Source organism: Pleurodeles waltl, chromosome 9, assembly GCF_031143425.1.
Source record: "Pleurodeles waltl isolate 20211129_DDA chromosome 9, aPleWal1.hap1.20221129, whole genome shotgun sequence".
In the NCBI taxonomy this organism is placed as follows: domain Eukaryota; kingdom Metazoa; phylum Chordata; class Amphibia; order Caudata; family Salamandridae; genus Pleurodeles; species Pleurodeles waltl.
In genome coordinates this window covers 349207864-349234993 of record NC_090448.1, presented here as the reverse complement: position 1 = coordinate 349234993, position 27130 = coordinate 349207864, and the positions used below count along the sequence as shown (strand labels likewise).

The 27130-nt window shown below is 46.1% G+C and overlaps 1 protein-coding gene across 4 annotated transcripts in view; it reads left to right on the top strand.

Moving 5' to 3' along the window:
- The window catches only part of SAMD4B (sterile alpha motif domain containing 4B), an 870829-nt gene that overhangs the window by 472529 nt on the left and 371170 nt on the right, over positions 1 to 27130 (top strand). For all 4 annotated transcript variants that reach the window (XM_069206928.1, XM_069206927.1, XM_069206926.1 and 1 more), the window contains exon 10: positions 25456 to 25654. In XM_069206928.1, coding sequence (XP_069063029.1) covers positions 25456 to 25654 — 199 coding nt within the window. The remainder of the gene's footprint in view (positions 1 to 25455; positions 25655 to 27130) is intronic.

Genomic DNA, 27130 nt, shown 5'->3' with positions numbered 1-27130 from the left:
AAGAAGCATGAAGGAATCTCCCTTGGAGTGAAGGAGTCACTTCCCTGCATCCACAGACACCAAATGCAACGATGACTGGCTGCGTGGATCTCCTCTCCTCCTGAGCTGCGTGGATCCTGCATCACAGGTGGTGGTCTGGAGTGGTCCCCTTGGTCCTCTATCAGCTGTCCAACTTGGGAGATTGTAAGCCCTTGCCACACCATGTCTCTGGCAGCTACCAAGGCTTGTTGGCATCCCTTCCAAGGTATCTTCAGTCCTCGTGTCGCCCCAGCCCTCAGCACTCTTCCCTGCAATGCACAGCCCTCTGCGTGCTTCTCCAGCGATGTGGGACTCCTTTCAATGTGTGCTCCGTGTGACTCCTGTGCTTGCTGCCTGTGGGGGCTGCCTACTCTTCCTGTGACTCTCCTCACTGCTGAGAGTTACCCTGGAGTCCCCTCTGTGGCTTGAGTCCTCCTGGACTTTGCTGGTCCCCGGCAACTCTGCATTACTACTTCCGTGATATTTGTCTTTGCCAAGGCTTGTTGTTGATTTTGCCACACCACTGACCCACTGCAGTCTTTCTTTCGGCGTGGGACGTTGACTGCATCACTTCAGGAACTCCTCAGCTGCTCCAGTGCTGCTCTGCTGACTGTCTTCTTTACCATGGGCATGGTCCTGCATCCTCAGACAGGTGGGTAGTGGCTCCTGCCACCACCGGTCACACCAACCTGAACTGTACTTGGTCCCCTTCTTTTCCAGTTCTATTTCCACCAGGATCCACTTTTGGTTTCTTGCAGTCTTGTCTCGGTCTTGCAAAACCCTTTTCTGAAGTCCTTTTAGTTGGTTTGGGACACACACACACACACTTCAATGTGTGTCTACAGCTACACATGCCATCAAACAAAAAATGTTACTTACCCAGTAGACATCTGTTTGTGGCATGTAGTGTTGTAGATTCACATGCCTGTGGTTGTTGTAGTACAACATATTGTAAATATGTATATTCCTTGCATGGGCATCTTTTATTTATTATCTACTTTTACATATATAAACTATTTACTTCATCCGCCTTTGGAAAAACAATCTAACAAAGGACTCAATGCCTATGTGCAGTATCGCCAAGAGGAGGAGTCCCTCGATCTTGTGACTCGAAAATATTCTTAGGAAAATAACGAGAAAAAAAAACTGAAACACTCCAAACCCAACACCAGATGGCGGACTTATGCAAAGCATGTGAATCTACAGCACTATATGTCACAAACGGATGTCTACTGGGTAAGTAACATTTTCCTTCCAAGGGAGAGGGTATTGCCTCCCACAGGAAATCCTTTGTTCTACCTTCCTCTACCTGAGCTGGTCAAGCAGCAGCAGGAGAGCAGAAACCTGTCTGAAGGACTGCAGTATCGTGGGCTGCTTGGAAAACCCTGGAAGACTGGTAGGAGCAATACTGAGGGGGCCTGTAAGGAGCCCCCAGAGTGCATGGAATCCTGCAACCAATACTGGCATCAGTATTGGGGTATGATTCCGACATGTTTGATACCAAACATTCTCAGGTTTGGAGTTATAATTATGCAGCTGGACACAGGAGTGACGTGTCCCCTGTACAGGGTAAAATGGCTTCCCTGCACATAAGTTTTCATGGAAGGGCTCAAATGGTTTATTCTACCCATGGTACCTGTAAAGAAATGGCTCCCTGTTGCAGTTACCCCCCACTTTTTGCCTGATACTGATGCTGACTTGACTGAGAAGTGTGCTGGGACCCTGCTAACCAGGCCCCAGCACCAGTGTTCTTTCACCTAAAATGTACCGTTGTCTCCACAATTGGCACAACCCTGGCACCCAGGTAAGTCCCTTGTAACTGGTACCCCTGGTACCAAGGGCCCTGATGCCAGGGAAGGTATCTAAGGGCTGCAGCATGTCTTATGCCACCCTAGGAACCCCTCACTCAGCACAGACACACTGCTTGCCAGCTTGTGTGTGCTGGTGGGGAGAAAATGACTTAAGTCAACATGGCACTCCCCTCAGGGTGCCTTGCCAACCTCACACTGCCTGTGGCATAGGTAAGTCACCCCTCTAGCAGGCCTTACAGCCCTAAGGCAGGGTGCACGATACCACAGGTGAGGGCATAGGTGCATGAGCACTATGCCCCTACAGTGCCTAAGCAAAACCTTAGACATTGTAAGTGCAGGGTAGCCATAAGAGTATATGGTCTGGGAGTCTGTCAAAAACGAACTCCACAGCTCCATAATGGCTACACTGAATACTGGGAAGTTTGGTACCAAACTTCTCAGAATAATAAACCCACACTGATGCCAGTGTTGGATTTATTAACAAATGTACACATAGGTCCTCTTAGAGATTTTACCCAATTGTTCAATGCAGGACTGACTGGTCTCTGCCAGCCTGCTGCTGAGAGACGAGTTTCTGACCCCATGTGGTGAGAGCCTTTGTGCTCTCTGAGGACAGAAACAAAAGCCTGCTCTGGGTGGAGGTGCTTTACACCTCCCCCCTGCAGGAACTGTAACACCTAGCGGTGAGCCTCAAAGGCTCAGGCTTCGTGTTACAATGCCCCAGGGCACTCCAGCTAGTGGAGATGCCCGCCTACTGGACACAGCGGCTCTGTTCACCCAAGACTGCAACTTTGTTACAAAGTAGCAACTTTAAACCAACTTGCGTTTCCCGCCGGAAGCGTGAGACTTGCTACTCTGCACCCGACGCCCCCGACTTGTGGAGGACAAACACTTCAGGGAGGACTCCCCGACAACTGCGAGACCGTGAGTAGTCAGAGTTGCCCCCCCCCCCCCTGAGCCTCCACAGCGACGCCTGCAGAGGGAATCCCGAGGCTCCCCCTGACCGCGACTGCCTGCTCCTCAGATCCTGACGCCTGGTAAAGACTCTGCACCCGCAGTCCCCAGGACCTGAAGGATCCGAACTCCAGTGCAGGAGTGACCCCCAGGAGGCCCTCTCCCTTGCCCAGGTGGTGGCTACCCTGAGGAGCCCCCCTTGCCTGCCTGCATCGCTGAAGAGACCCCTTGGTCTCCCATTGAAACCTATTGAAATCCCGAAGCGTGTTTGCACACTGCACCAGGCCGCCCCCGTGCTGCTGAGGGTGTACTTTCTGTGCTGACTTGTGTCCCTCCCGGTGCCCTACAAAACCCCCCTGATCTGCCCTCCGAAGACGCGGGTACTTATCTGCTCGCAGACTGGTACCGGGGCACCCCCTTCTCCATTGAAGCCTATGCGTTTTGGGCACCACTTTGACCTCTGCACCTGACCAGCCCTGAGCTGCTGGTGTGGTAACTTTGGGGTTGCTCTGAACCCCCAGCGGTGGGCTACCTTGGACCCAAACTTGAACCCCGTAGGTGGTTTACTTACCTGCAAAAACTAACAAACTCTTACTCCCCCTAGGAACTGTGAAAATTGCACTGTCTAGTTTTAAAATAGCTATATGTGATTTATATGAAAACTGTGTATGCTATTTTGATTATTCAAAGTTCCTAAAGTACCTACCTGCAATACCTTTCATTTGAAGTATTACATGTAAAATCTGAACCTGTGGTTCTTAAAATAAACTAAGAAAATATATTTTTCTATACAAAAACCTATTGGCCTGGAATTGTCTCTGAGTGTGTTTTCCTCATTTATTGCTTGTGTATGTACAACAAATGCTTAACACTACTCCTTTGATAAGCCTACTGCTCGACCACACTACCACAAAATAGAGCATTAGAATTCTCTTTTTGCCACTAACTTACCTCTAAGGGGAACCCTTGGACTCTGTGCATACTATTCCTTACTTTGAAATAGTGCATACAGAACCAACTTCCTACAGTACCCCATTCCCCTGTCTGGAACCTTAGTCTCATTGGGCTCCCCCTCTGAACACCCACTTTATTGCCCTTTATAATTCCTTTCCTGGAAGGTTGCTTTCCTTGTTGCTGTTACATCCTTAAGCAGTGTTGGCGAATTGCAGGCCATCACCTTTCTTTCAACTTCATGATGACAGAATTGTCCTCAGAACCACCCCTAATTCCTTCATAGTGGTATCCTACTTCCATCTCGACCAGACTATTTTGCTCCCAGTCTTTTTCCTCAGCCAGACTTGTTGGCGGAGAGGGCCCTTCACTACCCTTCTCGCCCAGAATGCCTTCATGTATTACATCGATAGGACAAAGCCCTTTCACAAAGTTTGTGCTTCAGTATTATCAAAAGAAATTTACCTACCTCGCCTAAATTTCATTCTGCTCTGAAAAAAGTAATTATAGCTTTTCTTGGAAATATCACCCAACTGACATTTGTAAGGCAGCTACATGGCTCACCTCACACCCGTTTCCCTAGCACTACTGTGTGAACGTCTTAGTACACCAACAAGCAAGAGATGGCAAAGCTGCTGTAAGAACTCTGTTTCAATCTTTAACATCCACTGGCTTACCACAGCTTTGGGGAGTACTACTTTACAGTCTCTGCAGGTAATTTGTATCTACAGCCACAAATGCTATGAATGGTATATGTTAATCTGCAACCATCTGTTTGCAGTTTGTAGGGCTGTAGCTTTACATGCGGCCACCCACCTCCCTTGTATTCTTTGGATGTTGAAGATGCACATATTTTCACCTAAACTTTGTGTAAGAAAATGCCTCCTTGGCATGGTTACCCCCTGACTTTTTGCCTTTGCTGATGCCAAGTTATGATTTGAAAGTGTGCTGAGGCCTGCTAACCAGGCCCCAGCACCAGGGTTCTTTCCCTAAAACTGTACCTTTGTCTCCACAATTGGCACACCCTGGCATCCAGGCAAGTCCCTTGTAACTGGTACCAAGGGCCCTGATGCCAGGGAAGGTCTCTAAGGGCTGCAGCATGACTTATGCCACCCTGGGGACCCCTCACTCAGCACATGCACACTGCTATACAGCTTGTGTGTGCTGGTGGGGAGAAAATGACTAAGTCGACATGACACTCCCCTCAGGGTGCCATGCCAACCTCACACTGCCTATGGCATAGATAAGTCACCCCTCTAGCAGGCCTTACAACCCTAAGGCAGGGTGCACTATACCAGAGGTGAGGGCATAGGTGCATGAGCACTAAGCCCCTACAGTGTCTAAGCCAAACCTTAGACATTGTAAGTGCAGGGTAGCCATAAGAGTATATGGTCTGGGAGTCTGTCAAACATGAACTCCACAGCACCATAATGGCTACACAGAAATCTGGGAAGTTTGGTATCAAACTTCTCAGCACAATAAATGCACACTGATGCCAGTGTGGAATTTTTTGTAAAATACTCCCAGAGGGCATCTTAGAGATGCCACATGAAAACATACCCGACTTCCAGTGTAGGCTGACTAGTTTTTGCCAGCGTGCCACACACCAGACATGTTGCTGGCCAATTAGGGAGAGTGACTGTCACTCTGTGGCCAGGAACAAAGCATGTACTGGGTGGAGGTGCTTCTCACCTCCCCCTGCAGGATCTGTAACACCTGGCGGTGTGCCTCAAAGGCGCACCCCCTTTGTTACAGCACCACAGGGCATCCCAGCTAGTGGAGATGCCTGCCCCTCCGGCCACTGCCCCACCTTTGGCGGCAAGGCTGGAGGAGATAATTAGGAAAACAAGGAGGAGTCACCCACCAGTCAGGACAACCCCTAAGGTGTCCTGAGCTGAGGTGACTCTTACTTTTAGAAATCCTCCATCTTGCAGATGGAGGATTCCCCCAATAGGATTAGGGATGTGCCTCCTCCCCTCAGGGAGGATGCACAAAGAGGGTGTAGCCACCCTCCAGGCTAGTAGCCATTGGCTACTAACCTCCCAGACCTAAACTCACCCCTAAATTGAGTATTTAGGGGCCCCCAGAACCAAGCAAGATAGATTACTGCAACCTGAAGATGAAGGACTGCTGACCTGAAGCCCTGCATAGAAGGCGGAGACACCAACTGCTTTGCCCCCAGCCCTACCGGCATGTCTCCCCACTTCAAGAGAAACTGCAACAGCGACGCGTCCCCCAGGGTCCAGCGACCTCTGAAGCCTCAGAGGACTACCCTGCATCTAAAAGGACCAAGAACTCCTGAGGACAGCGACCCTGTTCCACAAAGACTGCAACTTTGCAACAAAGAAGGAACTTTTAAAGACCACACGTTTCCCGCTGGAAGCGTGAGACTTTCCACTCTGCACCCGACGCCCCCGGCACGACCTGCGGAGAACCAACACTACAGGGAGGACTCCAAACGAGTCCAAGGAGGACAGACTGGTCACGGCAGGACAGCACGTGAGTGCGCCTGCCCCTGTCCCAGCCAAGCCCAGACATAAGGCCTTGGGAACGCCACTGCCGGAAGGCCATGGCTTGACCCGTAAAAAGACCTTCGGTGACCAACCAACAACTTTGGCACCGAAAAAGGCCACGCCACCCAAACCTTTGGACTCAAGCCGAAGCTCTGTCTCCGAGTCCACCAAGCATCGATCCTTTGAGTCGAAACCTCAAATCGTTTTCGGAGCCGAGGCATCATCCACTCCAAGCCTTTCGATACCGAATAAAACAGCTTTGGAGCCGAAAAGGCCAATTTATACGGAGGAACATGGACTTTCGCAAGCACTCAAAGCCATAAAATAACTGAGGAACACTCGCAAATGGAGGCAATAGATGAAAGGCAAGCCAGGATTCACATCCACAAAGACACTGGCAGAATTAGAACAGCACTTCCTCTAAAGCCTAAGAGGAAATTAGCCTTGCAAGAAGAATTGGACACTGCTCAGCCACCAGCTAAAGTGCCAAAAACCAAAGAGAAACCTCCACCTCCTCAATTTTCTCCTCCTCACTCTCCTCATTTGCTTCTCTCCCCTACTAGTCCCACACCTGTGCAATCTCCTGTACATTCATTTGATTCACAGCACGACAATGTGGATCCATGGGATCTTTATGATCCAGATCCCATTCCCGATAACAACCCTGACTGCTATCCCTCTAAGCCATCACCACCAGAGGATGGTACAGGATACACGCAGGTCATAGTTAGGGCGGCATCCTATCACAATGTTGCCATGCACACTGAACTGTCAGAGGATGAGTTCCTTTTTAACACACTCTCCTTTACACATACCACCTATCAGTCGCTTCCCATGCTCCCAGGCATGTTAAAGCATGCAGACCAAATATTCCAGGAGCCAGTGAAAGCTAGAATAATTACTCTTAGGGTGGAGAAAAAAATATAAGCCATCTCCCTCTGATCCTGCCTTTATCACACAATTGCCTCTGGACTCTGTAGTGGTAAGCGCAGCCTGGAAAAGAGCAAACTCAGTCATCAGGGGATGCACCCCCACCAGACAAGGAGAGCAGAAAGTTTGATGCTGCAGGCAAAAGGGTCCACACCAATTGACTACCCATCACAACAGACAACTGGGTATTATCAATTATCTGCAATGGCTATTGCATAGAATTGGCACAAACTCCACCAAATATTCCACCAAAACCACACAACCTCTCCACACAACATATCGCCCTGTTGCAAGAGGAAGTAAAATCTCTATTACTCAAACAAGCAATAGAGCCAGTGCCACAAAATCAACTAGGAACAGAAGTTTACTCACTGCATTTCCTCATTCCCAAAAAGGACGGAACCATAAGGCTCTCATAAGATCTCAGAACCCTCAATCTTTACATCCTGTCAGAACACTTTCACATGGTAACACTACAGGATGTTGTCCCACTACTTCAACAGAACGATTTAATGGCAACATTAGACCTCAAAGATGCGTATTTTCACATACCCACCCATCCAGCGCACAGAAAATATCTCAGGTTTTTGATTCAAGGAAAGCATTATCAGTTCGAAGTGTTACCCTTAGGAATAACAGCTCCCAGAGTATTCACAAAATGCCTGGCGGTAGTTGCAGCCTACCTAAGAAGAACATATTCATGTCTTCCCATATCTCGACGATTGGCTAATAAAATCCAACAGTCATATACAGTGTTAAAAACATGCGCATTATGTAATACAACCCCTACACTACCTAGGGTTCTCCATAAACTACCAAAAATCACACCTACAACCTTCGAAAATTCAACAACATTTAGGAGCTACACTAAATACGCAAACAGCGCTTGCAAGCCCAAGTCCCCAAAGAATAAAAGCATTTCACAATATATTGCCACAAATACAGCCAGCCCCACAGCACACTGTCAAATTCGTCATGAAACTGTTGGGCATGATGGCATCCTGTATCACCGTTGTCCCACATGCAAGACTAAACATGTGGCCTTTACAACAGTGCCTTGCACAGCAATGGTTACAGGCACAGGGTCAACTTCACTATCTAGTGTTGATAGACCGCCAAACATGCATATCACTTCAGTGGTGGAAATCCACAAACCTAAACAAAGGGCGGCCATTTCAAGACCCTGTGCCTCAGACCATACCTACAACAGATGCATCAATGATTGGCTGGGGGCGCACCTCAACAATCACAACATTCAAGGACAATGGGACGCCAAACACAAACAGTTACACATAAATCACCTAGAATTGCTAGCTGTTTTCCTAGCACTCAAAACGTTTCAGCCTCTCTTCACTCACAAGAACATCCTTATCAAAACAGACAACATGACAACAATGTATTACCTAAACAAACAAGGATGGACCCATTCATCCCGACTCTCCCTCCTAGCCCAAATGATTTGGCAATGGGCAATTCATAACAAGATTCATCTGGTAGCACAATATATTCCAGGGATACACAACCAATTGGCAGATATTCTCATCCGATATCATCAATAAACACACGAGTGGGAGATTCATCCTCAGCTGCTTCAGCTATACTTTCACCATTGGGGAACACCAGACATAGATCTATTCGCCACCAGCGAAAACACAAAATGCAAAAACGTCGCATCCAGGTACCCACATCCCCTATCCAAATACACATGATGTGCATTATCCTGCCATCTAGTGTTGGGCTCGGAGTGTTACAAGTTGTTTTTCTTCAAAAAGTGTTTTCGATTCAAGGGATCGAGTGACTCCTCTTGGGTTCCATCGTGCGTGGGCTCGACTCCATTGTTAGATTTTCTTTCTGCCGTTGGGTTTGGACGTGTTTCCTCTCGCTCCGAGATTTAGATTCGGAAAACTTTGTAAAACTCTTTTCGTCTGTATTGTATTGATCAGGTTTATAATCTTCCATCGACACAGCACTACCGTCGGGAAAACAACTTTGTTCGCCCTTCGGGGCGTGCACGCCCAACCCGGGCCTATTCGGGCTGACCGCGTGGAAGCCTCATGGATCGTACTCCATTCCGATTCTGTCCTCGGTGCCACGCAAGTACCCGTACAGACCAGCATCTGGTTTGCAACCTCTGCCTTTCCCCAGACCATTGGGAAGAGAACTGCAAGGCCTGTCGATCCTTCCGATCGAAAAATACTCTTAGAGACCGAAGAGCAAGAAGACTCGAAATGGCGTCGAGGAGCGGTGAACATCTCGATGTAGAAGAGGAAGAATTGATGCAGACCGCAGTCTCAGGTCAAGATTCCGAGCAGGAATGAGACGAAGACAGACCAGTCACAGCAGGACAACATGTGAGTACGTCTGCACCCTCACAAAAGAAAAAGCACAAGGCCTTGGGTCCGCCATCGCCGGAAGGCCATGGCTCGGCCCGAAAAAAGACTGTCGGTGTCCAACTTCACAGTTCGGTACTGAAAAAGGCCACTCCTCCGAAAATATCGGAGACAACAAAGAGCTCCGTTTCCGACTCCACTAAACACCACTTTTCGGAGTCAGAAATTAGAAAGCCAGGTTCGGAGCCGAAACCTTCGTCCTCATCTTTTTCGATCCCGAAAAAGCACGCTTCGTAGCCGAAAAGGCCAACTTACACAGAGGAGCATGGACTTTAAAAGAGACTTAAACAAAGCCACAAAACCTCTGAAGAGGAGTTAGAGGTACAACAATTTCTAGAAATTATGGATAAAGGGCATTCCAGGATCCACATCCATAAGGAAACAGGGAGAATTCTGACAGCACCTCCTTTAAAAACGGAGGAAGATAGCTTTTCAGGAGGAATTGGACACTATGCAGCCTCCAGCTAAAGTGCCAAAGCAGAAGGAGAAACAACCACCACCTCCTCTATTTTCTCCTCCTCACTCACTTCCTTATTCTCCACACCTACCTACCTCTCCTCCTACCAGTCCTACACCAGTGCAATCACCCACTCATTCTTATGATTCACTACAGAACAATGTGGATCCATGGGATCTTTATGACCCAGATCCCATTCCACGTAATGATCCAGACAGCCATCCCTCTAAACCATCACCACCTGAGGATAGTACTGTCTATAACCAAGTCATAGCTAGGGCTGCAGCATATCATTGTGTTACCATGCATACAGAGCCCCTAGAAAAGGATTTCTTATTTAACACTCTGTGCCCAACACATTCTAGGAATCCATGCCTCCCGATGCTCCCAGGCATGGTAAAACATGCGGATCAGATCTTTAGTGAACCTGTTAAAGTACTCATCATAATACCTAGGATAGAGAAGAAATATAAACCTGCACCCTCTGACCCGGATTATATCACCCGTCAGGTACCTCCTGATTCTGTGGTAGTTAGCGCTGCCAGGAAGAGAGCAAATAGTCATCAGGAGATGCACCCCCTCCTGATTGAGAGCAGGAAATTTGATGCTGCAGGGAAAAGAAGTGAGGTGGGTCCCAGGCAGCAAATTAGTGGAGAATAGTCAACTCGCAAGCACTATTAGCTCACTATGACAGAGCCCATTTGGACGAGATGCAAGACATAATACAGCATCTCCGCAAAGAACACCAGAAAAGGGCGCAACAAGTAGTGGAGGAAAGGCAAGCCAACACAATCAATCAAATAATATCTGCCCTAGATGCAGCAGATACCGCTGCTAGCAGTGTCAACACTGCAGTCACTATACGCTGACATGCATGGCTCCGATCTTCTGGATGAAAGCCAGAAATACAGCAGGCTGTGTTGAACATGTCGTTCAATAAAAATAAAAAAACATCTTTTTGGCCCAGAAGTAGACACAACCACACAAAAATTGTGAAAGGACTCTGACACAGCAAAGGCAATGGGTGCACTCTACTCTGCACCATATAGGGGGTCCTTTCGTAGACCTCAGTTTCAAGGTGGTTTCAGAACACACCCCTCAGAGGCATCCACCTCACAGACAAAGCCAACCCACCAACTGCAATACCAACGTGGTAGTTTTAGGGGCACATATAGAGGACAATACCCCAGAAATAGAGGGAAATGTCAGGCCTCTAAGTAACCTCCACAGCACCCAAAACAGTGACTTCCCTCATTCCCTTCCACTTGACACCTCTACTGTGCGGGAGAGGGGGGGGGGAGGCTACAATAGTTCAACACAAATTGGCAACATATTATCACAGACAACTGGGTGCTCACAATTATCCGCAATGGCTATTGCCTAGAATTGATAAACACTCCTCCAAATATTCCACCAAGGTCACACAAACTATCCACAGAACACACAATTCGGTTACAAGAAGAGGTCCAATCTCTACTACTCAAACAAGCATTAGAATTAGTTCCACAGTCTCAAATAGGAACAGGAGATTAATCACTATTTTCTAATTCCCCAAAAAGATGGCACCCTCATGCCAATATTAGACCTCAGGCCTCTCAATCTTTACTTCCTGTCAGAACATTTTCACATGGTAACTTTACAGGATGTCATCCCACTACTACAAAAACAAGATTTCATGACAGCCTTAGACCTCAAAGATGCGTATTTTCACATACCCATCCATCCTGCACAAAGAAAACATCTCAGGTTTGTCATTCAGGGAAAACACTACCAATTGTGTTGCCCTTTGGAATAACAGCACCAAGGATATTCACAAAGTGCTTGGCAGTAGTGGCAGCCTACCTAAGAAGACCACATATACATGTCTTTCATATCTAGACGATTGGCTAATAAAATCAAGCAGTCATACACAATGCCAAAATCATACGCATTATGTAATGCAAACCCTAAACACTAGGCTTCTCAATAAACTACCAAAAATCACCCCTTCAACCAGCATAAATACAACAGTATTTGGGTGCAAAACTAAACACTCAGCTCTAGCATATCCAGATACACAAAGGATACAAGCTTTCCAAAAGTTACCACACCAGCAGCTCAAGGCCGGTCAGGTGCAGAGGTCAAAGAGGTGCCCAAAACACACAGGTGCCTATGGAGAACAGGGGTGCTCCGGTTCCAGTCTGCCAGCAGGTAAGTACCCGGGTCCTCGGGGGCAGACCAGGGGGGTTTTGTAGAGCGCGGGGGGGGGGACACAAGTAGGCACACAAATCACACCCTCAGCGGCACAGGGGCGGCTGGGTGCAGTGTGCAAAGCAGGCGTCTGGTTTTCTATAGGTTTCAATGGAGGGACCCGGGGGTCACTTTAGTGGTGCAGGCAGGCACCGGGGGGTGGAGGGGGGCTTCTCGGGACCGCCACCACCTGGGCAAGGCAGAGGGTCACCTGGGGGGGTCACTCCTGCATTGAAGTTCGGTTCCTTCAGGTCCTGGGGGCTGCGGGTGCAGTGTTGGTTCCAGGCATCGGGTCCCTTGTTAGACCGTCTCGGTCAGGGGGAGCCTCTGGATTATCTCTGCAGGTGTTGCTGTGGGGGCTCAGGGGAGTCGGCTCTGGTTACTCACGGGCTCGCAGTCGCCGTGGAGTCCTCCCTGACGTGTTGGTTTTCTGCAGGTCGAGCCGGGGGCATCGGGTGCATATTGTACATTCTCACGCTTCCGGCTGGAAACTTGAAGTCCTTGCAAGTTGCTTCTTTGTTCCAAAGAAGTAGCTGGTTTTGAACAGGGCCGCTGTTCACTGGAGTTTCTTGGTCCTGTAGTCCAGGGCAGTCCTCTGAGGCTTCGGAGGTCGCTGGTCCCTGTCGGATGCGTCGCTGGAGCAGGTTTTCGAAGATGGAGACAGGCCGGTAGGGCTGGGGCCAAATCAGTTGTCATCTTCCACCTTCTCTGCAGGCTTGTAGGTCAGCAGTCCTTCTTTCTTTAGGTTGCAGGAATCTGATTTCCTGGGACCTGGGGAGCCCTTAAATACTTAATTTAGGGGTGTGTTTAGGTTTGGGAGGGCAGTAGCCAATGGTGCCCCCACCCTGCCCCAGGAACAGCGAGGCTCTGAGCAAGCCCAGCAGGTTGAAGGAAGTGTGACAGCAAAGCTGCTTTCCACCCCACAGGAGGAGTGGCAGAAACCCAACCGGCAGCCACCCCAACCAAGCAGGAGAAGCTCCCTTCATTTCTTGGATCCATTCTGCACAGGAAAGAAAAAAGAACAGATGGTATGCTAACCCTGATGAATTCCATGAGGACGTAATGCGTCGGCTAGTGGCTGTTTTAAATGGAAAAGAATGATCAAGATAAAGCAATAAAGATTTATAAAATTTGAATATGATTGAATTACTGGAGTGCTTAGGATTTGAATACTGAAACAAGACAATGGGATGCCAATATATTATATGCACTAAATGAGGATAATATTATGTGCTGAATCTTGTATGCAAGTTGTATCGGATTTCTGATAATAGAAGGCTAAGGAGTTGGCCTCTTGGATTCGTGCACATGGTTCTGATTTATTGTACAATTTGAATGTATATGTGCAGCTGGATTCACCTCAACTGCTATATGTTTTAGTAGTTTGTCCAGTTTTGCATGCTTTGCAGTTGTTGTATTTGACAAAACCCATCTGTTCTGTCAGCCAATTAGTGGTTTCAAAGCAAAATGGCTCCTGACTACCTTATCTTAGAAGGTACCTTTCGATGTGTTACAGATGGGTTCTTTCCCACTCTCAGGCCAATATCTGGATCATTCGATATCAAATAAAAATAGTTTTTCCAAAATTCTTATGGTCCCACATTCTTTGCTATAAGTCTCAAGGGCTCATCTGCCTCATTCCTCCGCTTCTTTTTCAGAATTAACACATCATTACGTTTAATATCCATGATCTTTTCCATGCCTTTATTTAAAGTAATATATATATATATATATATATATATATATGTTCGATGGCATGTGTAGCTACAGATACACATGCTATGCATAGCTTCTGCCATCTAGTGTTGGGCTCGGAGTGTTACAGGTTGTTCTTCGAATAAGTCTTTTCAGAGTCACGGGATTGAGTGACTCCTCCTCTCGGTCATAGTGTGCATGGACATCGACTCCTTTGTTAGATTGTTTTCTTTTTGCCGTCTGGTTTAGGCGTGTTTCCTCTTGCTCTGAGATTTTCGATTCGGAAACTATATACAACTCTCTTTGACCGTCAGTATTGTTTCGCTTTTCCATCTGTAGTCGAGCCAATAGTACAGTTGAAAACCAGAAAACGCCCTTTTGGGCGCGTACAAAGCCTGATGGATCGAACTCCATTCCGATTCTCTCCTCGATGCCCACAAAATTTCCATATACATAACAACATGTGGTATGTAATCTCGGTCTCTCTCCTGACCATCGAGGAGAGGAATGTGAAGCCTGTCGATCATTCCGGTCAAAAAAAGACGCGTGACCGGAGAGCCAGAAGACTGGAGATGGCGTTAAAATACAGAGTACGTCGACACCGCAGAGGAAGAACAGGCCCAGACGGCAGTTTCCATTCAGGACACCGACTCTGAAGAAGACTCTGAGGAAGATCGCCAACAGTTTACTGCGGCTCAGCATGCAAGTACAACTGCCCCTATGCCCACTATCAAAAGACCATCTAAGGCCTTGGGTGCACCACTGCCAGAGAGCCATGGTTCCACCCGAAATAAAATTGTTGGCAACCCACCTTCTGGTTCGGCGCATGTAAGGAAATGGCTCCCTGTTGCAATTACCCCCCACTTTTTGCCAGATACTGATGCTGACTTGACTGAGAAGTGTGCTGGGACCCTGCTAACCAGGCCCCAGCACCAGTGTTCTTTCACCTAAAATGTACCATTGTCTCCACAATTGGCACAACCCTGGCACCCAGGTAAGTCCCTTGTAACTGGTACCCCTGGTACCAAGGGCCCTGATGCCAGGGAAGGTCTATAAGGGCTGCAGCATGTCTTATGCCACCCTAGGGACCCCTCGCTCAGCACAGACACACTGCTTGCCAGCTTGTGTGTGCTAGTGGGGAGAAAAAGACTAAGTCGACATGGCACTCCCCTCAGGGTGCCATGCCAACCTCACACTGCCTGTGGCATAGGTAAGTCACCCCTCTAACAGGCCTTACAGCCCTAAGGCAGGGTGCACTATACCACAGGTGAGGGCATAGGTGCATGAGCACTATGCCCCTACAGTGTCTAAGCAAAACCTTAGACATTGTAAGTGCAGGGTAGCCATAAGAGTATATGGCCTGTGAGTCTGTCAAAAAGGAACTCCACAGCTCCATAATGGCTACACTGAATACTGGGAAGTTTGGTATCAAACTTCTCAGAATAATAATGCCAGTGTTGGATTTATTACAAAATGCACACAGAGGGCATGTTAGAGACGCCCCCTGTATTTTACCCAATTGTTCAGTGCAGAACTGACTGGTCTGTGCCAGCCTGCTGCTGATAGACGAGTTTCTAACCCCATGTGGTGAGGGCCTTTGTGCTCTCTGAGGACAGAAACAAAAGCCTGCTCTGGATGGAGGTGCTTCAACCCCACCCCTCCCCCTCCCCTGCAGGAACTGTAACACGTAACACCTAGCAGTGAGCCTCAAAGACTCAGGCTTTGTGTTACAATGCCCCAGGGCACACCAGCTAGTGGAGATGCCGCCCCCTGGACACAGCCCCCACGTTAGGCGGCAAGTCCAGGGGAGGGATTGAGAAAAACAAGGAGGAGTCACCCACCAGTCAGGACAGCCCCTAAGGTGTCCTGAGCTGAGGTGACCCCTGCCTTTAGAAATCCTACATCTTGATTTTGGAGGATTCCCCCAATAGGAATAGGGATGTGCCCCCCTCCCCTCAGGGAGGAGGCACAAAGAGGGTGTAGCCACCCTCAAGGACAGTAGCCATTGGCTAATGCCCTCCCAGACCTAAACACACCCCTAAATTCAGTATTTAGGGGCTCCCCAGAACCTAGGAAACTAGATTCCTGCAACCTAAGACGAAGGACTGCTGACCTGAAAACCTGCAGTGAAGACGGAGACACCAACTGCTTTAGCCCCAGCTCTACCGGCCTGTCTCCCCACTTCAAAAGAACTGCTACAGCGACGCGTTCCACAGGGTCCAGCGACCTCTGAAGCCTCAGAGGACTACCCTGCATCTAAAAGGACCAAGAACTCCAGAGGACAGCGGCTCTGCTCCAAGGAAGAAGCATCTTTGCATCAAAGAAGCAACTTTGAAAGAACACACGTTTCCCGCCGGAAGCGTGAGACTTTGCACTCTGCACCCGACGCCCCCGGTTCGACTTGTGGAGAACCAACACTACAGGGAGGACTCCCTGGCGACTGCGAGCCCGTGATTAGCCAGAGTTGACACCCCTGAGCCCCCACAGCGACACCTGCAGAGGGAATCCATAGGCTCCCCCTGACCCCGACTTCCTGCTTCTAAGAACCCGGCGCCTGGTAAGGACACTGCACCCGCAGCCCCCAGGACCTGAAGGATCCGACCTCCAGTGCAGGAGCGACCCCCCCAGGTGGCCCTCTCCCTTGCCCAGGTGGTGGCTACCCCGAGGAGCTCCCCCCCTTGTCTGCCTGCCTCGCTGAAGAGACCCCCTAGGTCTCCCATTGAACTCCATTGCAAACCAGACGCCTGTTTGCACTCTGCACCCAGCCGCCCCCATGCCGCTGAGGGTATACTTTTTGTGCTGACTTGTGTCTCCCCCCGTGCCCTACAAAACCCCCCTGGTCTGCCCTCCGAAAACGCGGGTACTTACCTGCTGGCAGACCGGAACCGGGGCGCCCCCTTCTCCATTGAAGCCTATGCGTTTTGGGCACTACTTTGACCTCTGCACCTGACCGGCCCTGAGCTGCTGGTGTGGTAACTTTGGGGTTGCTCTGAACCCCCAACGGTGGGCTACCTTGGACCCAACTTTGAACCCTGTAGGTGGTTTACTTACCTGCAAAACTAACAAACACTTAGCTCCCCCAGGAACTGTTGAAAAATGCAGTGTCCAGTTTTAAAATAGCTTATTGCCATTTGTGTGAAAACTGTATATGCTATTTTGCTAATTCAAAGTTCCTAAAGTTCCTAAGTGAAATACCTTTCATTTAAAGTATTGTTTGTAAATCTTGAACCTGTGGTTCTTAAAATAAACTAAGAAAATATATTTTTCTATATAAAACCCTATTGGCCTGGAATTGTCTTTGAGTGTGTGTGTTCCTCATTGATTGCCTGTGTGTGTACAACAAATGCTTAACACTACCCTCTGATAAGCCTACTGCTCGACCACACTACCACAAAATAGAGCATTAGAATTATCTCTTTTTGTCACTATCTTACCTCTAAGGGGAACCCTTGGACTCTGTGCATTCTGTTTCTTACTTTGAAATAGTGCATACAGAGCCAACTTCCTACAGCGCCGAAAAAGGCCTCACCAGTTATGATGCTGGAGCCGAGCAAATCGACCAAAAGCTCCACATCTAAGCCGAGCAGGCGTCACACTCTTCGGAGTCAAAAGTTAGACGACGAGCTTCGCAGCCGAAACAGGCTGTACTTTCGGGACCGAAAAAATTGTCAGCTTCGGAGCCAAAAAATATTCGTGTACAGAGGAACAAGGACTTTCGAGCCGCTTAAAGCAGAGGTCAGACATTCAAAGAACAGTCCTCTAAATCGCCAGAAACATAAGAATATATTTATGAAGATTCTGACATTCAGCCTATACTTGAAATCCTGGACAAAAAACAATCAAGGATTCATATCCACCAAGAGACTGGGAGGATAATTGCTACACCTCCTCCACAAACAAAAAGAAAGTTGCCATTTCAAGGACATATTGATACTGCTCCACCACCAACAAAGATTTTTAAAAGTAAGGAGAAGCCATTACCCTTGCAAAATTCTCCACCACATTCGCCACAACTTGCTTTTTCACCACCATCTGTTAGCCCACCACCATTGCCTTCACCGACTCACTCCCACACTTATTCCCATGGTGATACAATTGATCCTTGGGATCTGTGTGATCCAGATCCCATACCAACAAATGACCCGGACCTCTATCCTTCAAAACCTTCGCCACCGGAGGATACAACTGCATACACAAAGGTCATCTCTGGGGCAGCTGCGTACCATGGGGTACTTATGCATGATGAGCCTTTAGAAGAGGATTTCCTTTTTCAATACACTGTGCTCCTCGCATTCACGCTACCAGTGCCTACCAATGCTGCCTGGCATGATCAGGCATGCAGACAAAATATTAAAGGAACCTGTTAAGGCTAGGATTTTAACACCACGTATAGACAAATTCAAGCCTGCACCTACAGATCCAGCTTACATCATGCATCAGGTACCTCCAGACTCTGTCAGTGCTGCCAGAAAAAGGGCAAATAGCCAATCGGGGGATTCCCCTCCCCCAGACAAAGAAAGCAGGAAGTTTGATGCTGCTGACAAGAGGGTAGCTACACAGGCAGCTATCCAGTGGCGCATTGCCAGTTCACAAGCCTTGCTAGCAAAATATGATAGGGCACACTGGGACCAAATGCAGGAATTATTACACCACCAGCCAAAAGAACATCAGAAAGGGCTCAACAAATTGTGAAAGAAGGTCAGTCAATAAGCAACAACCTGATAAGGTCTGCGCTTGATGCTGCAGGTACAGCAGCTAGGAGCGTAAATAGTGCTACAACCATACTTCGACTTGCATGATTAAGATCTTCTGGTTTCAAGCCAGAAATACAACAAGCAGTACTAAATATGCCATTCAACAAAAAACATGTATTTGGTCCTGAGGTTGACACAACAATCGAGAAACTTAGGAAAGATTCAGACACTGCAAAAGCAATGGGAGCTCTATACACAACACCTTTATAGAGGATCCTTTTGTAAACAGCAATTTAGGGGAGGCTTCAAGCCCCAATCTACAGATGCTTCCACCTCCGAGCCTAAACAGGGCCAACAACAATACCGAAGAGGAGCATTAAGAGGCTCCTGTAGAGGCCCACACTTAAGAGCCAGAGGAAAATTCCGGGCCTCAAAAAGTGTTACCACTCCATCAAAACAGTGACTCCATAAGCATACCACAACCACACACATCTCCTGTAGGGGGCAGACTCCAGCAAGTCCACTCCCAATGGCAAAATATCACCACAGACCAATGGGTTCTTTCAATTATCCGTAATGGTTATTGCTTAGAATTGATTTCTACCCCTCCAAACATTCCTCCTCGTTGCCACAGGCTGTCCCCCAGAACACAACATTGTGTTACAGCAAGAAGTAAAATTGCTACTACTAAAAGAGGCAATAGAATTAGTTCCAAAATCTCAACATGGAACAGAGATATACTCACTATACTTCCTCATTCCAAAAAAGGATGGCACTCTCAGACCCATTCTAGATCTCAGACCACTAAATCTGTATATCCTGTCTGAACACCTTCCCAAGGTAACTCTGCAGGAGGTAATTCCATTACTACATAAACAAGATTGCGTGACTGCATTATGTCTCAGATGCGTATTTTCATATCCCCATACATCCAGCTCACCGAAAATACCTAAGGTTTGTGATAGCGGGAAAGCATTACCAATTCAAAGTTCTACCATTCGGCATAACAGCTCCAAGAGTATTCACAAAATGTCTAGCAGTGGTAGCAGCTTACCTAAGAAGACAACACATACATGTCTTTTCTTGTCTAGACGATTGGCTAATAAAATCAAGCACTATTACACAATGTCAACAACAACACAATAAAAGCCCTTCACACATTAGGGTTCACAATCAACTACCAAAAATGTAATCTTCAACCAGCACAGGTTCAACCTTTCCTAGGTGCAATTCTCAATGCACAAAAAGTCTTAGCCTATCCAAATACACAAAGGATACAAGCTTTCCAAAACCTCATACAACAAATGCAGTCAAATTAACATTACACAATAAGGTTTATCATGAAATTATTGTGAATGATGGCATCCTGCATAGCAATAGTACTGCATGCAAGATTAAATATGAACATTTCAACAGTTCCTCTCCCAACAATGGTTCCAGGCACAGGGTCAGTTGCAAGATCTAGTGTTAGACCGCCGTACGCTCAGGCCCGTTCAGTGGTGGAATCACAGCAATTTAATGAAGGGGTGGACAGTTCAGGCCCCTGTCCCTCAAACCACAATAACAGATGCATCAATAATAGGTTGGGGAGCTTATCTCAACAACCTTACCATACATGGGGAATGGAACTCAAAACAGTTAACTTTTCACATAAACCATTTAGAATTGTTAGCTGTGTTCCTTGCTCTAAAAGTGTTTCAACCACTTCTCAAACACAAGACTGTCTTAATAAAAACAGACAATATGACGACAAACAATATGACGACAATGTATTACCTAAACAAACAAGGCAGGACACATTCATCTCAACTATCGCTTCTAGCCCAAGCAATATGGAAAAAGGCAATTCACCATTGGATTTATCTACTAGCAGAATATATTCCAGAAATACACAATCAGCTAGCGGATCTCCTAAGCAGGACACATCAACAGATACACGAATGGGAGATTCACTCTCAGGTACTTCATCAGTACTTTCAAAAGTGGGGGACAACACAAATAGACCTGTTCGCAACAAGCGAAAATACAAAATGCCAAAACTTTGCATCCAGACACCCACACCCTCTGTCCAAAGGCAATGCTCTATGAATCAACTAGTCAGGGATATTTGCTTACTCTTCCCCCCTCTCCCACTACTTCCATTTCTGGTCAACAAACTGCGTCAAACCTCTCACCATGATACTCATAGATCCCACGTGGGCACAACAACATTGGTACACAACACTCCTAGACCTGTCAGTAGTACCTCAACTACAAACTTCCAAACAGACTGGATTTGCTAATGCAAAACAAAGGACAAATCAGACACCCAAATTCCAGTGCTCTCAACTTAGCGATTGGGCTCCTGAAGTCATAGAATTTGGATACTTGCAACTTCCATTAGAATGCATGGAAGTTCTCAAACAAGCATGCAAGCCTAAAACTAGACAATGCTATGCTAACAAATGGAAACAATTTGTTTATTATTTTCAATCTAAAAATACTGACCTCTTACAGCATCAATGCAAGATATTGTATGCTACCTACTTCATTTACAAAAGTCAAATTTAGCTTTCTCTTCTATTACAATTCATCTTACTGCAATATCCGCATATTTGTAGACTATACTACATACCTCACTCTTTTGAGTCCCAGGTATAAAAGCCTTCATGGAAGGACTAAAATGTATTATTCCACCTAGAACACCACCTGTTCCTATTTGGAATCTGAATATTGTCCTCACAAGACTAATAGGCCCACCTTTTGAACCCATACATTCCTGTGAAATTCAATTTTTAACATGGAAAGTTACTTTCCTAGTAGCGATTACTTCATTAAGAAGAGTTAGTGAAATAAAAGCATTCGTTCTTGAGGAACCTTTTTTCCAAGTACCCAAACATAAAGTCGTACTTAGAACTAATCCAAAATTTCCACCAAAGGTTGTATCCCCATTTCACATAAACCAGACAGTGGAATTGCCAGTCTTCTTCCCACAGCCAGATTCCCAGATTCAACTGCAGAAAGAGCCCTTCACACTCTTGACCTTAAAAGAGCTCTAATGTATTATATGTGGATAGGACAAAAGAATTCAGGAAAACTAAACAACTTTTTGTTGCCTTTCAACAAACACACAAAGGTAGTCCTAAACAAGGATTAGCTAGATGGATAGTTAAATGTATTCAAACATGTTACAGTAAGGTAAAAAGACAACATTTAGTCACACGTAAAAGACATTCCACTAGGAAAAAAGGTGCTTCAATGGCATTTTTAGGAAACATACCAATGGCAGATATATGTAAAGCTGCCACATGGTCTACACCACATACATTTACAAAGCATTACTGTGTAGATGTATTTTCAAAGCAACAGGCCAAGGTTGGTCAAGTTGTCTTTAAAATATTATTTCAAACAACTCCAACTCCTACAGGCTAGCCACCGCAATTTATGGGGAGAATAGCTGCTTTGTAGTCTATGCATAGAATGTGTATCTGCAGCTACACATACCATCGAACGGAAAATATCACTTACCCAGTGTACATCTGTTTGTGGCATGTAGTGCTGCAAATTCACATGCACCCTCCCTCCTCCCTGAAGCTTGTAGTTGTTGCAGTTTTTTTCTTATTTGTACATATGTATATACATTTACATTTGCATGGACATCTACTTTTACTTACTATTTTTACAGAACATTTATATTCTTACACACTCTCACTCCTTCCTACACCGTTTTGAGGGAAAACAGTCTTAAGAATGGAGTTGATGCCCATGCACCGAGAGGAGTCCCTCAATCCTGTGACTCCGAAAAGACTTCTTCAAAGAAAAACAACTTGTAACACTCTGAGCCCAACATTAGATGGCGGAAGTAATGCATTGCATGTGAATCTGCAGCACTACATGCCACGAACAGATGTACACTGGGCAAGCGACATTTTCCCTATATTTATTAAAAATAAAGAGAAATGTATATAAATGCATTTCTTTATTATATTCCTATGTCAGTAGGTATGTATACTGAGAATATCTTGAAGATGTTTTTATCATCTCTAGCTACTTTTTCTGGGGAAAACTATTTTATGTGCCAAACAGTTGCTATTGTTGTCTTCAACTTCTTTTTAAAGAGGACAATTGTATTTTTTGTCTGCAAGATATAAACCATTCTGTGTGTCTTATGGTTAGGATATACAGGGTAAGAGGTATTGCTTAATAGAATGCTATGCAGATCTGTGTTCCATCAGGGTAGAACATGCAGTTTTTGGTCTACATGTAAGAGCAAATAGATTTATATTCGCTCCCTCATTTAGCAGTACTGACGTACGGTTGTGGGTAGTGTTTCTTACTCATTTTTTCTTTATCTTAATAATATCATTGCTGTGGTCCTTTCCACAGTATTGATGGGGTGTTCGTGCATGTGTTCACATCCCATTAGGGGAGCGAGTAGTTTAATATTCATACTGTTAGTTCGCCTCTAACACTAATTAGTCATAATAACACGTTTTTTCTTTATTCCATGTCTTTGAATGTTTGTGACTCACACATGCTATGAGTCCTATGTGGCTATATTTCTTAGGGCTCACTTACATTATTATGAATGCCCACTATTTTAAAATTTGTTCTAGACCGTTTTTGTTTTAGAGACGGATACTTAAGGGTCTCAATCAAGGGTGATGTTATCTCTGTGCTTTTAATGTTTTTATGACTTTTTCCTTATAGATAGTCTTATGAATACATGGTCTATTTCTCTTGTACTAGACCAGTTTTCTTTTGGTTAGAGACTACATATTGTTGGGTTGCTTATGAGACACATTTAACACAGTAACATGGCCAAGCTTATCCATGTTTTATGGTTTTATTTACCTGTGATTCCTTCCACAGGTTTTGATGTCGTAGAGCATGTTACTCACCTTAATTACGATTGTCTGGTCTCTTTCTTGCTCTAGACCAGTTTTCTGATACTCAAACCCTTTTTGAAGGTCTCAATGCGCAGTCCCTTCTCCAGGTTACTACGACTTTGGTATCTGGTTCTAAAGTAAGGCGTCTGCAGCTAGGTGTCTCTATAGATGAACAAGTTATTTACCTTCGGTAGACACTGTTTAATTTGTGCTTGTTAGTTCCGGTGTAGAGCACCAGCACTTATTTTTGAGGGCCAGCACTTATTTTTCTGCCTCAAGCGTTTACTGTGAGCAAAAGACACATATGGGAAAGATGGAGGAAGAGAAAAACAAAAAAGCGTCACAATGGGAGAAAGCAGAAAGCTGCAAGAGTGAGCTGAAGGGGCAGGTATTGCCTTTAAATGGATTGAAGAGGCCCGAGATGGCTTCAGGATTATGCTGCCTCAGTATTTAGTGTTCGCACATTTAATTGCAGCAGCGGCATGTTTGAGGAGGGCTTTGGGCACTGGCACTTTATTTACAAATTAAGCACTGGGTAAAGACAGGATCTAGCCGCAGATTCCTTAACAACCCTCCCATCCATCCCACTCTGCAAACTGAGTCCTCTTTACTCTCAGAGATTTCACTATGGAAATCTAAATTTTGAATCAAAAAGTTGGAGATTACTTGACATAGGGTGTCTTTTGTTATAGCACACTGTTTCAATAAGCAGTTTCTATATGTGGCTTCATATTTTGAAAACGGAAAATAGTAACAGAAGAAACTGACGGGGCGTTGGTAGGGGGTTATATTGACTCTGCTGACGTCACATCTGGTGGATGACGTTGATATGGAGTCGCACAGCGCCCTCTTCTGGCGCATAGACATGCTGTGCGAAAAAGTTTCGGGATCCAGGCTCCTGTCTGGGGAAGATTCCTAAAATAAGGAATCTGCGGATAGATCCGGTCTCTACCAGATAATGAGTTACAGAAGGTAAGTAACTTGTTGTTCTTGCCTGGTCACCACACTTTTCTATCTAGCACTCCATCTTTACACTTACTCATTGTGTGGAAAACAATCTAACGATGGAACTCATGATCATGTACATTGCTAATTAAGGGAGGAGTCACTATACCTTGTGAAAGAATTCAAAGAAACACAAGTTGCGAATGTTTGAGCCCAACACTAGATGGCACGAGTATGCGGAGCATGTGAATCTACAGTACTACAAGCTACAAACAGATACTTACCAGGTAACTAACATTCTTTTATCACTCCCTCTAATAAAATACAACCATTGACTTGGGAACTAGTAAACATTTATTCTTGGGAGAATAACATTGACAAAGTTCACAAAATGAGGCCCTTTTTTTATTAAATCTGTAATTGTCACTTTCAAATAGAGCAGGAAACTGTACTGTAGATGACACTATAGAAGTATTAATGTTCTGGATTATGAAGCAGCTCTGTATTAGCTCTGTTTTTCCATGGATGGATTTTATCTATTTCTGCAAGCTGTGTCACTTATGCGCCCGGTTTGAGTGTTCGCATGTTTGTACAGCTAAAAATTACATTGGTGAATTGGAATTTACATTGGGATTTGTCACTGTTTCTTCCATTCCTGCCTAGGGTGTCTTTCAAAGCAATTCACTTGAGGCTCTTCAACGGTGTTTTCTTAGCAGATTAATGGATTTGTAATCTGTTCTGTAATGTCTATAGAAAATTGGTCAAAAATAATCAAGGTCATAGTGCGTGTTGTATGTTGGTCATAACCTATCTAAGCCTAAGCAGATTTATGTATTTTCATTTGGAAGTAGTGAGGCTCATTACAGAGCATTTGTACAGTGGTGGTCTGGTGAAATATATGGTGACTTAGAAGAACTAGTGTGTAAGGTCTTTAAGGAAGATAGCAATGTGACTCATATTGAAAATAAAAAATAAAATGATTATCTTTTTCCTGTTAAAGGTGGTCTTTTGGCTCAAACTCACTCCCCATAGCTGGATCTGTGGGGGTGGCAGTTGCTAGGAGGGGCCAGCGACAGTTCCAGATGCCTCCTAGAGCCATGCCTCCTAACCGATTGGGGTTGCTGAGCCCGTCCGGGATTGGAGGAGTGTCTCCCCGGCACTCACTCACAAACCCAGCAGTGGGGAGCCAGGGACGACAGGTGAGTGTCTAAACCTCACTTATTAATGTAACACATTACTTGATTGGTGGTCTACAGCAGATGATTTTTGTCCCAGCAAAACAGTTGTGATTGGTTGTAAGAACAGAATGTTAACAGATTTCTAACTGCAGATTCCTCACCTTTTGAGTACTCCCCAGACTTCAGAATGGATCTATAAAATCTTGGGCAGTACAGTACCCCTGCAAACTGATAAGTGGATCCACGTTGAAATTTCTCAGCTCCGGAAGTGACAAGCACAGCTTTTTAGGCATCACCTATGTGCGCTGACCTCAGTTCTTTTCTTTACATGTCAACCACCGCAGACCTGGAGCTTTTTTAGCAGTGTGCAAGGGACATTTTCACCCCTCAAGTCTACAGGGTTCCAGCCCTGTGGGGAATATTTCTGTAATTGACCCACTTGTGGTTTGCCCGTTGTGCCTGTGGTCAGCCCATGATTCCAAGGCCTGCAGTGGCTGCACTTTGATGCACCCCAAAGCTATCTGAGAACAGGCAGCAAAACTCTTTATGGCAAAACACCTCAAGACTCCACGTCAAAGTCCAAGAGAGGTTCCTGTCCTGCTTCCGAGGCTGTTCCTGCAACAGTTTGTTGTTGTCCAAATCCTCATTTAAGTCCAAAAAAAGCCCAAGATGTCCAAGCGGGTGTCTCTGCCTTGTCACTCTTGATCTTCCAAGAAGGTGCAAGGGCATCACTATGTATCCAGGTTGCCTTCCAAAGTTCAATTTCAGAATCAGTTCTGACTTTTGTCTTGTGGCAACCTGAGGTTCCTGGGCTGTTGGCAATGCTGCAGAAAATTTAGAAGTTTTGTGATGTTTTGTTGTGGCTTTTTGGCACGTTACTAGTTTCCGCTGATGCACCTTCGGGCCCTAAGGAGAGGAGAGGCCTCCTAACTGGCCTCCCTCTCGCTAGCCAGCCGGCCATCAGCACCATCTGGGCTTCGATCAGCCAGCACCATCAACTCCTGAAGATGACAGCCAAACCATAGGGCTGTTACTTGCCAAGGCTGCACACTGTTAACTGAGCCTCAGCATTCAGCAACCCTTCTGACTCAGACACAGTGCCTTTGTCTTCTGGAAAAGCCCATGTCCTCTACCACTTGGCACAGGACAACCTAGCCCAACCATATCAGGAGGATAACTGGTATGAGGACCTTCTGGCTGCTTGTGGTCTGGAAACCTCTGCAGGCAGTGGCTGGGTTTCTCCTCTGGGTCCTGCCATGGAAGACAGTGCCTCATTTGCTATGGTTATGGAAAGGGCAGCAGAGCGGTTTGATATTCAACTTTCTACCCAGGAAATTACAACTGATGTCTTGATGTAGGTATTGCAGCCTGGCCAAACAAAGTTCTGAATCTCTACTTCCATTCAGTGAGACTCTTAAGCCCTTCTTAGGCTCACCTGTGAATTGCCAGGCTCTGTCAGCTTTCCAGAATCTCTCATCAAATATCCCACTCCTGAGA